General features: G+C 39.6%; 1 protein-coding gene across 1 annotated transcript; it reads right to left on the bottom strand.

Moving 5' to 3' along the window:
• Window positions 1-1,537: 1,537 nt before the first annotated feature.
• On the bottom strand, window positions 1,538-2,479 carry LOC144752617 (olfactory receptor 6M1-like). The gene has a single exon (XM_078640497.1). It carries the CDS (start codon window positions 2,477-2,479, stop codon window positions 1,538-1,540), a length of 942 nt encoding a protein of 313 aa, XP_078496623.1.
• Between the last annotated feature and the right edge of the window lie 13,416 nt (window positions 2,480-15,895).

Below are 15,895 nucleotides of genomic sequence, written 5' to 3'. Positions count from 1 at the left end.
AAAAAATGCACAGATTAGTTTACACTGGTGAAACACACCTGAAAACAAATGAGGTCCCTTTTGCTCAGGCCCCCTGCCCAATATGCATATATTAATGAGCCGGCCCAGCAAGAGAAAGGAATTGACAGATCTGGAGGTAATGGATGCCCATCTCCCTCCAGAAAGGCTACTCAGGCCCCCACTGGGCCGCTGGCGGCATCTAACAATACAGAAACCGCCCAAATTGGCCCCCAAACTGCTAAAAAATGCAGCCCACATCCGGAATTTGAATACCGGCCCACATTACCAATCCGACGCTGCATAGAGAGATGGGAGGGGAAGGAAGGGTGATGGGGTGTTAAAAACCACACACACCTGAAATGTTAAAAAAACGATTGAAAATCAGTTTGAATGCAATCACTTGAACCAGGTCAAAAGGACACCTCAGTTTGCAGTACCTTAATGCAGGCAGCTCCGTGCCCCCCTCTGACGGTTGGCTCCTTGGCCAAGCTCACTCATGCCATAGGCTGGCACTTCTGCCCACTTACCTGACCCAATGAATCTAGGTGAATCCACTGCCAGACACCACTTGCCCATGTATTCCACTGGCGAGGAATGAGTTTAACAGTGGCATAACATGCTTCAGGCTTTTCACTGTGGTGAATTGCCTACTACCACCTTCAGGCTGCACCACCTTAGCTTTCCTTTAAATTGGGTAGGAGGAGAGCTCATGACGACATGAGACCACTCATTTCATGCAGTTCATAACAAAGGACATGCTCTCATACACCACTGTGCCAAATCTTGTGGCCACTAAGTGGGAGCGTGGTCTTTGATCCTAGTCTTTGACACAAGATCAAAGAATTCATCTCAATGCCACATTTTGTTGTCCTCAGTGAGAGGGTACAAGACACTCTTACTATCAGACTAACTTATGCAAATCATGCAGTTCAGTTTATTAGAAGCAAACGAAACTGAAAGATGCACAAGCATCTAACTATGTCTCACACTGTCACGTTCTTCGTGTAAAGAAAGAATTTGGAATAAAACACAGTCCCACAGATAATAACTTATGAAAAACATTATCTCCCTAGATTGCCAAGTTTCACATGAATTAAGTTATAAAAGCCATATTGTAAAATCAGAAAATATATTTTAAGATACACATTGTACATATCTTGGTCATTGTGACTCGTCCTAAACTTGACATTGTTTTTTTTTTAAATATGTAATCACATAAGGAATAACAACATTGAACATTTGTCAGGACATTCAATTGATGAGTGCGTATTGTGAGTCTTCATTGCATTTATTCCCAGAAACAGTCAATATTTAATACTGGATATTCAACAGCCCTACCATATGCTATTCTTTCTGTGTGGATCCATTTAATGTTGAGGTATAATTAAAGCATGTTCCCTCCTACACCATCCCCGAGTTCTTCTGCACATGGAGGACTTTGAAAGTATAATGGTTTGCAAACAAGTTTTAATAAGAGAATGTTTATTGACTAGTTGGAGGGCGTGACCACCCCTTGTAGCATTAGAATGCATTGAATTCAATGCAGTAAGTTGTTCCTCAAAACATTCCTACCAAATTGCTTTCTCACAGCTGCTTTCACTTCTTTATTCCGTAGACAATAAATTAGGGGATTTAGAAGAGGAGTGACTACAGTATTGAAGACACCAACAAATTTGTTGATCTCAATAGGGAATGCATATGCTGGCCTTACGTATAGGAAGATCACTGTTCCATACAAGATCGCTACTACAGTAAAGTGGGAAGCACAGGTGGAGAAGGCTTTCTTTCTTCCCTTCTGTGATGGAGTCCTTAGAATGGTGGAGACAATGAAGACGTAGGAAACTATGGTTGCTACGAAGGAAGGCAGGATGGCGCAACAACCATAGAAGAAAACAACACTTTCCATCATGTGGGTATCAATGCATGAGAGTTTAAGCAATGGTGCTAAATCACAGAAAAAATGATTGACTTTGTTTGGACCACAATAGGGGAGTTTGGATAACAAAATCACCAGAAATGACATAAATAGGAATGCAGCCAACCAGCAGGCAGCAGTAGCCTGGAGGCATATTTTCTCATTGATGATTGTGGTGTAACGCAGTGGACTGCAAATGGCAAAGTAGCGGTCAACAGCCATCACACCCAGAAGAAAGAACTCAGTGACACCCAAACTAACATAGAAGTATTGCTGAGTGAAGCAGGCAGCAAAAGAGATGCTGTTCTTCTGGAGAAGGGTGGATAATAGCTTTGGGACAATAGTTGAGGTGTAAAAGATTTCAATGATTGACAGTTGAGAGAGCAGAAGGTACATTGGTGTTTGAAGACGTTGATCTAAATTTACAAGGGTGATGATGGTGATGTTGGCTGTCAGAGTGAGAATGTAGATGGTCAGGACTATGAAGAAGAAGACTATCTGAAGCTCCACACCAATGGGGAGTCCCAACAGAAGGAAACAAACCACTTCTGTATGATTTTCCATGTTTTTCCTTTTTATCTTTGCAATGAAATATCAATGAGCTATAAATGAAAATATTCCCAGGTAAAAAGGAATCTGTACAGAAACAAATTAAATTATCCTATATGATTTATATTTAAAAGCATAACAGAAATAACCAACACAATCATGAACTAGTCCTTAACATGTTCAGAACAGTTCAACCAATCAGATTTCAAAGAATTCAAAAAGTGCAAAAAGCACCAGAGCACACAGAGCATGCATAAATACAAATCTATAATTAGATAGGCTTTTCATTTTACCCTTAGCTCTAAAAAACTAATTGCACAGACAAAAGTGATATTTTCTTTACTTGGCTTTCCTCATTGGTAGAGGTGCATCATCTTTATTTGTTGCATTGTTTGATAGTTTGAAGAAATGTATTTTCTAAGCATATGAGAGCACAATGGTAGCATACCAGAAGGAAGTTGAGAAAAGAAGGCAAAAGCTGTCCATGTTTTAGCTAGGTGGAGAATGACAACAAGTTTTGTTTGTTATTCAAATAGTTATTTGGATATGCATGCTTTGTCCTGACTGAACCTATTGAGTCTCCAGTCACTAGCAACAGATGTGAATCCCATGGGTCTGCAGTGATATACCCAAGCCTTGAGCTATTTCGTTAGTCATTCCTTCCTAGTTTCCATTCAAGATGGCGCTTTAGTCCTTTTCTCAGCACTAGTCTGTGCGTTACATTTTTAGTTTTCTTTCGCAATCCATATTTGTATCACTTTTACCTGATCCCCTGAAAAGACATGATGCAGTAATTGAAAAAATCACATAGCAGGGACAATACATTTTATGTTCAATTTATCACAAAACATTTACAGTTGCCCATCCAAATGATCTGATCTCACATGTATTTCCTCTAGGAATAATTGTTGTCATGATAAAATCATCACCTGGCTTTGAACACATCCTTTTGTATACATTACTCTTTATAAATGATAGAGGGAACTCATCCCGGTTGCTGAATACCTATTTAACCTAGACTTCCATACTTTGACTTCTGCTCCCATTCTGTTTTGTCTAATTCACCTATCAGAAATGTTATTTCCAGAGCACATATAGGGCCAGATGTAGGTAAATCGATTTTACTGATTCTAAAATACCGATTTTTACCGAATCCGCATTTTAGAATCAGAAAATGGGATGTAGATAAAAATTCGGTAAAAAATACCGAATCGGTAAAAATCGGTATCGGACAATCGGAATTTACCGAATCGGTATTTACCGATTCGGTATTTACCGAATCGGCATTCCCCATTCATTCCCATGGTCCTTAAAGTGATTGTGGGTCGGAATCCCATTTCGACAAAGGGTACGATCAATGTCTCAATGATCTAGAGACACATGACCCTGAAAGGATAACCAAGTGATAATATTGATCATCACAAGAGTTTGATGGGAATCCTAAATGAGTTCCATCTACAATCATTTGGTGGCTGTTCAGTTTGAATTCCATGCCCAATGTTATAACTAGTTAGCCTTGCTTTATCTTGATGTATTAATACAAACATCAAGTTTTTTCATTAAGAGGTTCTCCAATACCCTCACTTGTAGACCCCTAGGTTTGTATGTTATATCGGTAAATCGATTTTACCGATTCTAAAATACCGATTTTTACCGAATCTGTATTTTAGAATCGGAAAATGGGATGTAGATAAAAATTCGGTAAAAAATACCGAATCGGTAAAAATCGGTATCGGAAAATCGGAATTTACCGAATCGCTATTTACCGATTTGGTATTTACCGAATCGGCATTCCCCATTCATTTCTATGGGCCAAAAGGCCCATAGGAATGAATAGGGAATACCGAATCGGTATTTACCGAAACGGTAAATACCGATTCGGTAAATTCCGAATCGGAAAGCTAACAAAAAAGAAACTCAAGTAGGCAGCCAATCAGGTGCCACCACCCTCCCCCTCCCTACCAGGAAGTGGTTACACAGGCAGCTGCAACTAATTAGAAGCTTCTAGAAAGGCAGTTGGAGCTGAGCAGAGTACAGGAGCATCAGAAAGGGTTTGGAGCACATTTAAAAGTGAAAAATGTCAAGCAGCAAGAAAAAGAGCAGCCTGAGAGGAGGAGGAAGCTGAAATTCAGCAGCATGGAGCTGCAGGTCCTTGTGGAGGAGGTGGTCAAGGTGCACCACAAATTGTTTGGCAGGCAGTCCCTCACTGTGGCTGAATCAGCCAAAATAAAAATCTGGCTGGACATCATGGAGAAAGTAAATGCCGTGAGGGTGACCACCAGGGACATAGATGACCTTAAAAAACGTTTCTATGACATGAGGAGCCAAACAAAAAAGAAAATGGCAGAACAACACAAGCAGGCAGCAAAAACAGGCGGAGGCAAGAACCCAGCACCCCCCCTGACTGACCTGGAGGAGATGGTGGCCTCAACCCTAGAACCAGACAGCGTCTGCGGTCTGGGAGAAGTAGACAGCTCGGCCAGAGCTGCAAGCAAAAAAGGTAAGACAAATGCACTGCATTCCCCCCAATAGCAACACCCTTACCTGTACCCTTAGTGGGCAAGTGAACCCAAGTCGAGTACTGCTAGCAATATACAGGGCCAATGCATGATGCGATATGTAGACAGGAAATGTAAGGACATGTCATACAGCACACCAAACAACTAGTTCATGTAATGACTGCATACAGAACATGGCCAATGTGATAATTATTTAATTGTAGTGACTGTGAGACAGTAGTGCTTAGCTAATGTACGCTCATATGTCCACAGGTGAAACGTCTCGCAGGCGCTCGCAGGAGGCTGAAGGGACGCCACCTGAGAGGGAGGAGAGACAGGATGCAGGACAAAGTACCCCCAACGTACCACAGGAGAAAGCTGCATAAAGTAGCCATCCACCTGCCCAAGACACAGAAATGGGCCAAGAGTTGCTGGCGTCCCCTAGCAGATCTCAGTCCCCCCTCCTGCTGTCATCACCAGATATGCCAGCATCACAGCATGATGTGATACCCCCATCATAACCAGGCAGGAGGCATGTTGTGGCTCCACTCCCCGATTTGGAGTCCGTAGCAGCTGATATGGAGGGCAACGGACAACAGAACTTGCCTGTAGTAGTGAGCCCTGGCACAACACACTCCAGTGCAGGGATGGGCCATAGTACAGCAAGAAGCCGCAGAGTGCAAGAAAGGCCAGCAGATGCACCAGTTGAGGGTCGAAGTGTGTTCCTCGGTCTTGAGGGGAGCATGGTGCGGATACAAAGGATGCAGGGAAGAGCCATCCAGGCATGCCAACGACAGCTGAGGTCCCTGAAAAGTAACATTGGGGAGATAGGAAAGGGCATCAGTGAGATGGTACAGGTGAACAAGGAGGTGGTACAGGTCAACAAGGAGATGGCAGCAGGGATGCGGGGAATCAACAACTCGGTGCAGCTACTTTGCACCAAAATAGACAATGATTTTGCTGCAAGGCACAGGGATAGGCGTCGTGCACATGTCCAAAGTACAGCCATCAACCGCCTGGCCACTGCCACATCCCTGTTATGCAGGAGGAGCTCCAACATGCAGGAGGCCATGACACAAAACACAAATGAGGTCACTAGGGGCATGGGCAGGATGACCAGCGCTCTTGAGGCTCTGTTGAATGCACAAACTACACACACAGCTGCTCTGGATGTGCCTATAAGTGAGGAGAGCACGAGCAGGAGCAGCATTGGAAGCACCCCTGCAACTGAAACTAGGAAGAGCAGGTGCCATGCTGAGGCCACAGGCCAACAAGACAGTGAGCAGGTTGAACAACCTACTTGTGTCACCGGGAAGCGACCAAGGAAATAACTTTCACAGTTCATGGTGAAGTTAACCAGAACTGGGAGCATTGCAGTGAAATGTTTCTTGTTGCACTTTTGTGCTTTAAATAACCAACGTCATTACATAATTAAACAAGTGTTGTAGCATACTACGCCTGTCTTTGTCTCCTTACTTCCTTAAAAATTGTTGCGTGTGACCTCTTCCCATCTGTGGCTGCCATCAGTTGATGTTGCTCCTCCAGATGTGTGTGGCTCAGGGTCTGCTTCCTCGTCGTCAAGATCCTCATAATCTGACAATTCCACTTCTGTGCCCTTCTTGACCGACAGGTTGTGCAGCATTGCACAGGCTGCAATCATTTTGCAGCAGGTGATTGGTGTGTCCTGGCGGGCCCCTCCACCTTTATGGAGGCAGCGAAACCTGCTCTTCCACATGCCAAAGGTGCGCTCCAAAATGTTTCTAGTTGTTTTGTGTGCCCTGTTGTATCTCCTCTGACTTGGTGTTGTTGGGTTGAGGTAGGGTGTGAGGATAAAGGACCGGAGGGCATATGCACTGTCCCCTATTAGTAATACAGAATTGACATTAATCACATGCTCACACACATCCACCTGTAATACGATGCAAGTGATTTCCACACAGTGTCTCACCTAGCAAGTTTCCTTCGCCGAATTCCCCCGCAGTCAGGCGTGCGTAGATCCCACTGTTTTGGAAGATGTAAGAGTCATGGGTACTCACTGGGAATTTGGCTACTATGTCAGTGATCACGTATTTTGCATCACAGATCACCTGTACATTTATGGTGTGGGTGGATTTAGGGTTCTGATAAATGTACTCTGTGGCAGCAGGTGGGCATATTGGTATGTGGGTACCATCAATGCAGCCAATGATGTTAGGGAACTGCGCCTTCTGATAGAAGTCTGTCTTTGTCCTTAGCAGTTCTGAATGCGTGGCAGGGAAGCTAATGTAGTGCTGCATTCTCTGCAACATGGCATCAAGGAGTTTTTTAAAGAACCGGGACAAACAGCTCTGGGACACCCCACCTACCGCAGCAACCACACTCTGGTAGCTTCCAGATGCAAGCAGGTGTAAGCTGCACAGCACCTGCACATGGGGTGGGATGGCATGCGCCCTTGGGGTAGGATGGTCCAAAAGTGGGTGTAGGTCCCTGATGAGGTCCAGGATTGTTTGTGGGGCCAGCCTGTACCTCTGTAGGATCTCAGGCTCAGTGAGCTGGAATATTGTGATCCTCTGCCTATACACCTGCTCCTCCCTCCTCCAGACCCTCTCTCCTTCTGCCTGGAGCCGTAGCCGCCTCGCAATGACATAGAATGCCGCCATTCTAGTGTAAGTGGTGCATTTTGGGTCCTTTTTTATAGCCTGCACCTGGTTACCACCTGCTTTCAATCCATGGTAAATACCGACTCTTAAATACAGAATTTCATGCAAATTCGGTATTTAAAAGGGGACCTACATCTCGAAATTCATTTTTACCATTTCTTATTTACCGATTCGGTAAATTTTCAGATTCGGTAAATTTTCAGATTCGGAAAATTTATCGATTCAGAAAATATACCGATTCGGTAAAGTTTCCGATTCGGTAACTACCGATTCTGTAAATTTACCGATTCGGTAACGTTACCGATTCGGTAACTTTACCGATTCGGAGACTTTACCGATTCAGCTACTTTTTGGTCCCCTACATCCCAAATGCCCAATACCGGCATCTGGCCCATAAACTCATAATTGTCTTGTAAGTTTTGTTGATTCTGTTATTCAATCTGAACCCTTCATTGACATCTACATCATCCACTGACCACCAGGAGGTGCCCACTCACCCATCCTCAACATCATTAATCTTTCCTCAAGCCAAGAACTTTCCTAGATGCCCTCTAGGCTAGGCAGATACTTTCCTATATAAGGAATGCTGACAACCACACCCACATTTGCCTCACCAGCCACCTCTCCTTCAAGTAATAAATCATTAAGAAAGCTGTCTCCTCATTTACAAGCAGATCAGTAAGAGCAGTTGTCTGCATGACAACCAATGTTGCTCCAGATCTTGCTTACTCATTAACAGCAATAAGACGATTCCAGCAACACACATGTCTACTCGAACCATCAGATTCAGTGACTCAAAACCTGATTTGAGCCAATCCAGAATGGGGTGTGATCCAGCGGCCTATAGAAAATATATCATAAACAACGCTACCCAACTTCATAACCTATAAACAAAATTCTATACTAAATATGGACCCATTTATAAACCTGACATATTTTGGGCCTACTGAATCAGGTGGTCAAATTAAATCTATATACACATTATCTACAAACTATATACATTTTTATACATCTGCGAAAAGAATATTGTCATTAAAATAAAACTTAACCATTTAGATGACCACCATTGGCGACGTGATCTAGCTAATAGTAACCTACACTTCTGAATAACCAAGACCAGCTTGTTTGTCAAAAGTAAGATTTTATTTACTAAATTATGGTATATAAGTTGATAGTTTTATAAATGAATTTTATTTGCAATAAAGCAAGCATGATTGTAAAGAAATATGAGAAAAATACAATTTAAGCAAGTGAATCAAAATCAAAATGAATATTTAAAGTTTAGCATTTCTAAACCTAATTCCCTAACTGAGCTAAATAGATAGAAATTAAAGAAAAGTTCTTTGAGGATTCTTACGTGCTCCACGCAAAGTCCGTCAGCACATCACCCTCATCGGAAAGTCAGAAAGCAGCAGCCAGCCCATCCCTAGGGGCATGACTTTTTATACCTTTCTACACTAACTAAACCACGCAAAGGAAAGTTTTCAGAAATCTTCGACGTCCCATTGGCTGAGAGTGACAAGTGACATGTCACCCACTTTTCAAAAGTTCCATTAGATCATGTTTCATAAAGACCATTGTCTTTTCCACGTGAAACCAGGAGCTTCCTGAGTTTGCAACAAATGTTCAAATTTGTTCTCACTACGTCCAAGCAACTTCCGCGGATGCCAAGTTAAGGCTGACAAAATGTTCATTTTCGACCTTGGCCATGTCCGACAGAATGATGACAGCACATCAGTTTTTGCTTTGTGAATGCAGCTTTGATAATCGCTTTAATTCAGAATGGGCGTCTCGTGACTTTTGCAGAATTACAAGTCAGCTCTTTTCTGTGACTCAAGTGACTAGGCCCAAAAGCAGGCAACTTAAGCTTTCTAGTATAAAACAAACACAAGAAAAGTATTAATGTAAGAAATAATGTAGATTCTGTATCCACCCCAAGATTTACTAATTAATTAACCCACCCGATTAATCAAAATGTTATCTAGCCATTGCAAACAAATAAAGCAGCGTTTATATCTACCAGTCTCCGTTATTCCATGAGACTTATATGCACCTAGAATAGTAGAAATGACATCACACAGACAAGGAAAAGCAAAACAAGCACATGCTTCTCTTAAGTTTGCAGCAGTTAGTAATGACAAAAACGAAAACAATAAATTATTTTATTATTTTGCACGAACAAAAAGATGCAACAATTATGCACGTTTATGAGCACACATGTTAGTCCCCCCATGTGTAAAGTTTAATCTAAGTTGTATTAGTACGACAAATCATAAATCATTAATATTATTATTCATGTTATGGAAATGTGACTTCACGAGATTAAACAAAATTTTGTTTTCTATCTCGCTCCATCAACTCCCTCATCTGGTGATTAACAAATCACCACACCAGCACTCAAAATTTTGATAATTTAAATTTTTAAGAAATCGATTCAAATTCATTTGTATCAGTAAACCTAAAAGTCTGTTTCTGCATAATCTTTGGAATTAGCATAACGCTCTCTATGTAACTCCTGTAATTCGATCTCCCTTTCTTCTTCTTTTCTGAGTTTATAGATTCTTTTCTTTTCTTTCAAATGTTTCTTTCTTTTATGTAACAAACAACCTATTTTGGTCAAAATAAAAATGAATACTATTATAATCAAAGGTGCCAGAATCTTGCCAAGAATTGAACTTCCGATATTATGAAACCAGTTTTTAATTGCTTGAAACCTTTTTGAAAGTTTCCCTGTAAAATCATCTTCTTCTAAAGGAATTATCTCTGAATGCATTTGTGTAATATTCTTAATATACATTTCAATATTCTTACTTTCATCAGGTATATATGTACAACAATGTTGTACATGTAAAATGCCACAGACTCCTCCCTCTTTTGCTAGGAGTATGTCTAAAGCAAGGCGGTCTTGTATTACCATAGATCTAATTGCAATAACTTCAACATTCACTAATTGAAATCCATCAGCTGTGTCAGTTGATAATCTATCAACTATAGTGGACAATTTTCTGATTCTCCCTGCATTTAGGGTTATACCAACAAAAGGTATTACAGCTTGAAAAATATCTCCCAGAACTTCAGTAAAAGTTTCTCTTTTAACTCTATTTACATAATTATGAATTTTAAACAATCCTTCTGAATCTCTGTCAACATGAAACACTTTAGGAAAAACAATTCCCACATAACAAGTTCCATACCAGTGGTCTGGAAGGTTGTAGTAGGCTTTGTCACCACAAACAAAATAAATCCCAGGAAAGATAGGATCTTTTCCACCTTTAAATCCCCAACCTCCCAAAATCTGATAAGTATCTTCACAGTTACTTGCACCTACAAAGTAATTATCAAAAAGTGTATTATTTCTTCTAATGCAAAGTTTTCCACTAACTGGTTTGTCTATGTGAATTGCAATATTTTCAAGCATTTTGCCATTTAATTTCTCATCCTCTTTCTGCCAGAAACCTGACTTAGTCTGCTTGACTAATTCATTCCTCTTATAAATTGCTCTTCTCTCCTCAACCATGTTCAAAAATTTCTTTCCTTCAGCACTTAATTTACATGTTAGATTATTCTTGTAAGCATACTCGTAAGTGAGTTCATTAGTAACAAGGAAAAATTCTCTCATTTGTTTTGCTTTCTTATGCTTATTTAAAGTATTATCAATCTTAATATTTGCAAAAATTTCATCATAATTTGAATAGTAATATTCTAAACGTCCAGTTTGATAAAATAAACTAGTTAATACACTACATGTTACAGCATAAGTGAGAGGAAGCATATTATATGTTACTCCCTCAGAAACAGAAGCAGGTAACTTAACGCAGACGTAGCAGTCTTTTGCATCCATTACCTTAACATATTCACTCAATAGCTTTGTGAATGTATTACTTGAAAAATCACCAATTGATTTATCTTGATGAATGTTAGGCTGATGATCAATAACTTTTGCAGACGCACTATGTTTAGTTTGGCTAACCAGAGCTTTGCTTGTTATGTTAACTTTGTGTAATTCTCTATTCATCTCCAAAGGGATAATTACAGCTAGAACCAACCAGAGCAGAACTAAAATGAGCAGACACACCAGAGTCATCTTACAGCATCTTTTAAAAACAGAACACTTTGAAGTGCTTTCCTTAACATAAGGCATTCTTGGTTAATTTTAGCCTAAAAAAAAAATAAAAATAAATTTTAAAATTCTAAATTTATATTTACACCCCCCTTTTAAAATATTTTTTTTTTTTTTTTTTTTTTTTTTTAAAACCCTAAACAAGATTTCTTCGACCTTATGTCATACATAAGTTTTCTTCAACTAAACAGTTTTTCTTCGACCTTGTGTCAACTAACAAATTTTCTTCAGCCTTCTGCCAATTTAATATTTCTGTACTTCAATCATTGTCACTAATTTCTTGGATTTCGTTTTCTTCTTCACTACTATCATATATGTCAATAACAGGTGGAATTACTAAGTAAGTCCACTCAGGAGACTTGTATTTTTGGTTTGGTCTTATTATTCTCTTCCCTTTTCTCGATATCACTTCAATTTTTCTTCCAACTCCAACTTCTTTTCTAGGACTCTTTTGACTACTGATTTCTTCAACTTGTTCTTTTGGCTTTTTAATCAATCTGACTCTCAATCTTCCACCTGGCCAGTAGTCTGCTTTTCTCACGTACTTCTTCTTTGGTTCAGAATTATTTGATTCTGACTTCCAAGTCCTTTTCTTTCTGTTTTCACTTTCACCTTCCACGTCACTTTCTTCAGTTTCGTAGTCTGAAATTTCAATTGACTCAGGAACTTCTCTATTCGGCAATTTCACTCCTTCAGGAACTTCACTTTGTCTTCCATCACTGGTACTTGGTAATTCGTTTTCCTCTTCTTCCTCAATTACCCCCAACTTCCCAGATTTCGGATTTTTGTTCCTTACTTCAGAGTTTGTTCTCTGCCTTTCGATACTCTCCTGGTCTGAAACTTCCTTTTGTTCAGCTTCTTTGTCTTCAATGGAGACAACCGAATCTTCAGTTATCTTTCCTTTTAACAGATTCTCTTCACCTTCAGAATCTATTTCAATTATTTCCAAGTCTTTTCTTGTCAAATTTCCATTCACTGGCACAGTTTCCAGATGTCGACTTTCTTGTCGATCTTCAGAATCTGGAATTATTTCACCTTCTGTTTCGCCTTCTGCTTCAGAATCAGAATCATCTGTGGTATCACTTTCAACGTCAGAACTCTCAGGAGTTGGTACTGGAATAGTATGACTAGGATGAATCCAACGTTTCAATCCTCTGCACTTTACAGCATTAGTAGTGATCAAAATTATCTGCCTAGGTTTCTGCCATCTAGGAGCTAGACAATTCCTTCTCCGATGTACTTTCGTTCTGACCCAATCGCCAGGTCTCAGATCATGTGTCAAAACCTTTTCATCTGACTGAGCTTCAGTTCCCACCTGATTAGACACAGAAGTTACCATATCAGATAACCTTTTACAGTAATCCAAAATTGCACTGTCATTTATGCTCAACAGTTTACCTACAGGTACAAAAGCTTGCCTCATAACTCTTCCCATTAAAATTTCATGAGGACTCAAACCTGTCTTTTTATCTGATGTACTTCTTAATGACATTAAAACAAGTGGAAGAGCATCAGTCCACTTTACACCTGTTTCAAGACACATTTTTCCAATTCTGTTTTTAATTGTTCCATTTATTTGTTCAACTACTCCTGATGCCTCTGGTCTGTATGCACAGTGTATTTTCTGCTCAATGCTCAAAGCTTCGCAAATTAACTTCATCAATTTGTTATCAAAATGGCTTCCTCCATCACTCTCAATAGTGACTGGAAAACCGTACCTTGGGATGATTTCTCTGAGCATTAGTTTTGCCACTGTAATTGAATCACAATGTCGTGTAGGGAAAGCCTCTACCCATCTTGAAAATAAGCACACAATTACAAGCACATATTTCAAACAATTGTGTAATGGCATTTCGATGAAATCCATTTGTAACCTGGTAAAGGGACCACCTTCTCGACCAATTATTCCTGTCCCCACCACTGATTTTCTGTTTGGATTCATTTGTTGGCATGACAAACACCTTTGACAAAAAGATTCAGCAATAGTTCTAAACTTGGTATTGAACCATGTTTCTCTGAAAAGTCTAACCATAGAATCTCTTCCTAGATGTGCTGGACCATGATATAATCTGGCCATATCAGCAATCAAACAATTTGGTAAGACTACTCTGCCATCTTTGTAAACCCACACTCCATCTTCTTCACGTGGTCTACAATCTGATCTTAACCACAAGTCTTTTTCTTCATCTTCTGCTTCATTTTGTAAATCTCTAATCTCATGCCATGTTTCTACAACAGTTGTTAGCATTAATGAATTTGAATCAGTTTCTTTACTCCTCTCCCGATTATATGAATAATTTTTCCTTGCGCAGTATTTAGCTGTTTCATCTGCGAAGGCATTTCCCTTGGAAATATAATCAGTTCCTCTAGTGTGCGCTGCACACTTAACAATGGCGATTTCTTTTGGCAATTGTATTGCTTCGATTAATCTCCTAATGAAAACTGCATTTTTAATTGGTGATCCTGCTGATGTCATGTATCCTCTCTGTGACCAGAGTTGTCCATAATCATGCACAACTCCGTATCCATATTGACTATCAGTAATGATGGTAACTCTTATATCCTTTGATATTTCACATGCACGAATTAAAGCAATCAATTCAGCCACTTGTGCTGAACGAACTCCTTCAAGACATGATGCTTCTTCAACATCTACGACTGTACAAACTGAATATGAAGCTTTCAAGACACCTCCTTCGGATCTTAAGCATGAGCCATCTACAAAGTAGACAAAATCCGATTCAGACAAAGGTCTGTCTTTGATGTCTTTTCTTGGTTTAGTGCAGAATTCCATGACATCTAAACATTCATGTTCTGTTTCAATGTCATCAACAATTTCAGAATCAGGCAGTAATGTAGAAGGATTTAGATTTAAACATCTTGAAATCGAAACATTATCTGCTCCCAGTATGATTTTCTCATACTTTGTCAATCTGCTACTTGTTAAATGTTGAGTCTTACCTCTTGTCAGTAATATTTCAACTGAATGAGGCACAAAAACTTTCACTGGAAATCCCATTATGATCCCCTCACTTTGTTCGAGGCTGATACTTGTAGCTGCAACTGCTTTCAAACAACCTGGTAATGCTTTAGCAATTGGATCAAGAACTGCAGAAAAGTATGCAATAGGTTTCTTTAAATTTCCATGTCTTTGAATTAACACAGATAATGCACATCCTTCTCTCTCACTGCAATACAGTTCAAAATCTTTCTCATAATTTGGCATACCTAAAGCAGGAGCTTGGCATAAGCTCTTTTTCAGGTTCTCAAAAGAATCCATCTCAGCATCATTGAGAATAATTGGATCTTTTACATCTGACTTTGTCAGTCTTTGTAGTGGTTTTGCAATTACTGAAAATCCACTTATCCATTGTCGACAGTAACCAACCATTCCCAAGAACATTCTGACCTGTCTTTGTGTTCTTGGTGGTAACATTGCTTGAATCATTTTTATTCTTTCTATTGTTACTTGTCTTTTTCCCTTTGCAATTCTGTGACCAAGATATTTTACTTCTTGTTTGCAAAACTGTAGTTTTGCTGGGGACACTTTATATCCTTCTTCTGCAAGGCGATTTATCAGAATTATTGTGTCTGTTACACAATTTTCTCTTGTCTTTGCAGCTATTAACAAATCATCAATATACTGCACTAGCGTAGACCTACCAGGTAAGTCTAGGTCTTCTAATGATCTTTTTAACAGTTCGTTAAAAATTGAAGGACTTTCTGTATAGCCCTGAGGGATTCTTGACCATCCGAGGGTCTTACCTTGGAATCTGAAAGCAAAGATTTCATAACTGTCTGGATGTAAGGGAACAGTAAAGAATGCATTGCAAAGGTCAATGACTGTATACCATTCAGCATCATGTGGAATCTGAAATAGAATTACCGCTGGATTTGGAACCACAGGACAACATGGAACGACAATTTGATTAACCTTTCTCAAATCTTGTACGATTCTAAATGTTCCGTTAGACTTTTTAACTCCCATAATTGGTGAATTACAAGAGCTACTCTCCATTTCTTTTAATACACCTTGCTTGATTAATTTTTCAATTATAGGTGTAATACCTTCAATTGTTTCTGTTTTCATTTTATATTGTGGAGTGTTTGGAAATTCTATTCCCTGTTTCAATGTAATTTTTACTGGATCTACGTTTTTCATTAGACCCATCTC

This window comes from Lissotriton helveticus, chromosome 5_1, assembly GCF_964261635.1.
Source record: "Lissotriton helveticus chromosome 5_1, aLisHel1.1, whole genome shotgun sequence".
Lineage (NCBI taxonomy): Eukaryota > Metazoa > Chordata > Amphibia > Caudata > Salamandridae > Lissotriton > Lissotriton helveticus.
Note: the sequence above shows the minus strand (reverse complement) of the source record. Positions and strands in the feature narration are given on the sequence as shown.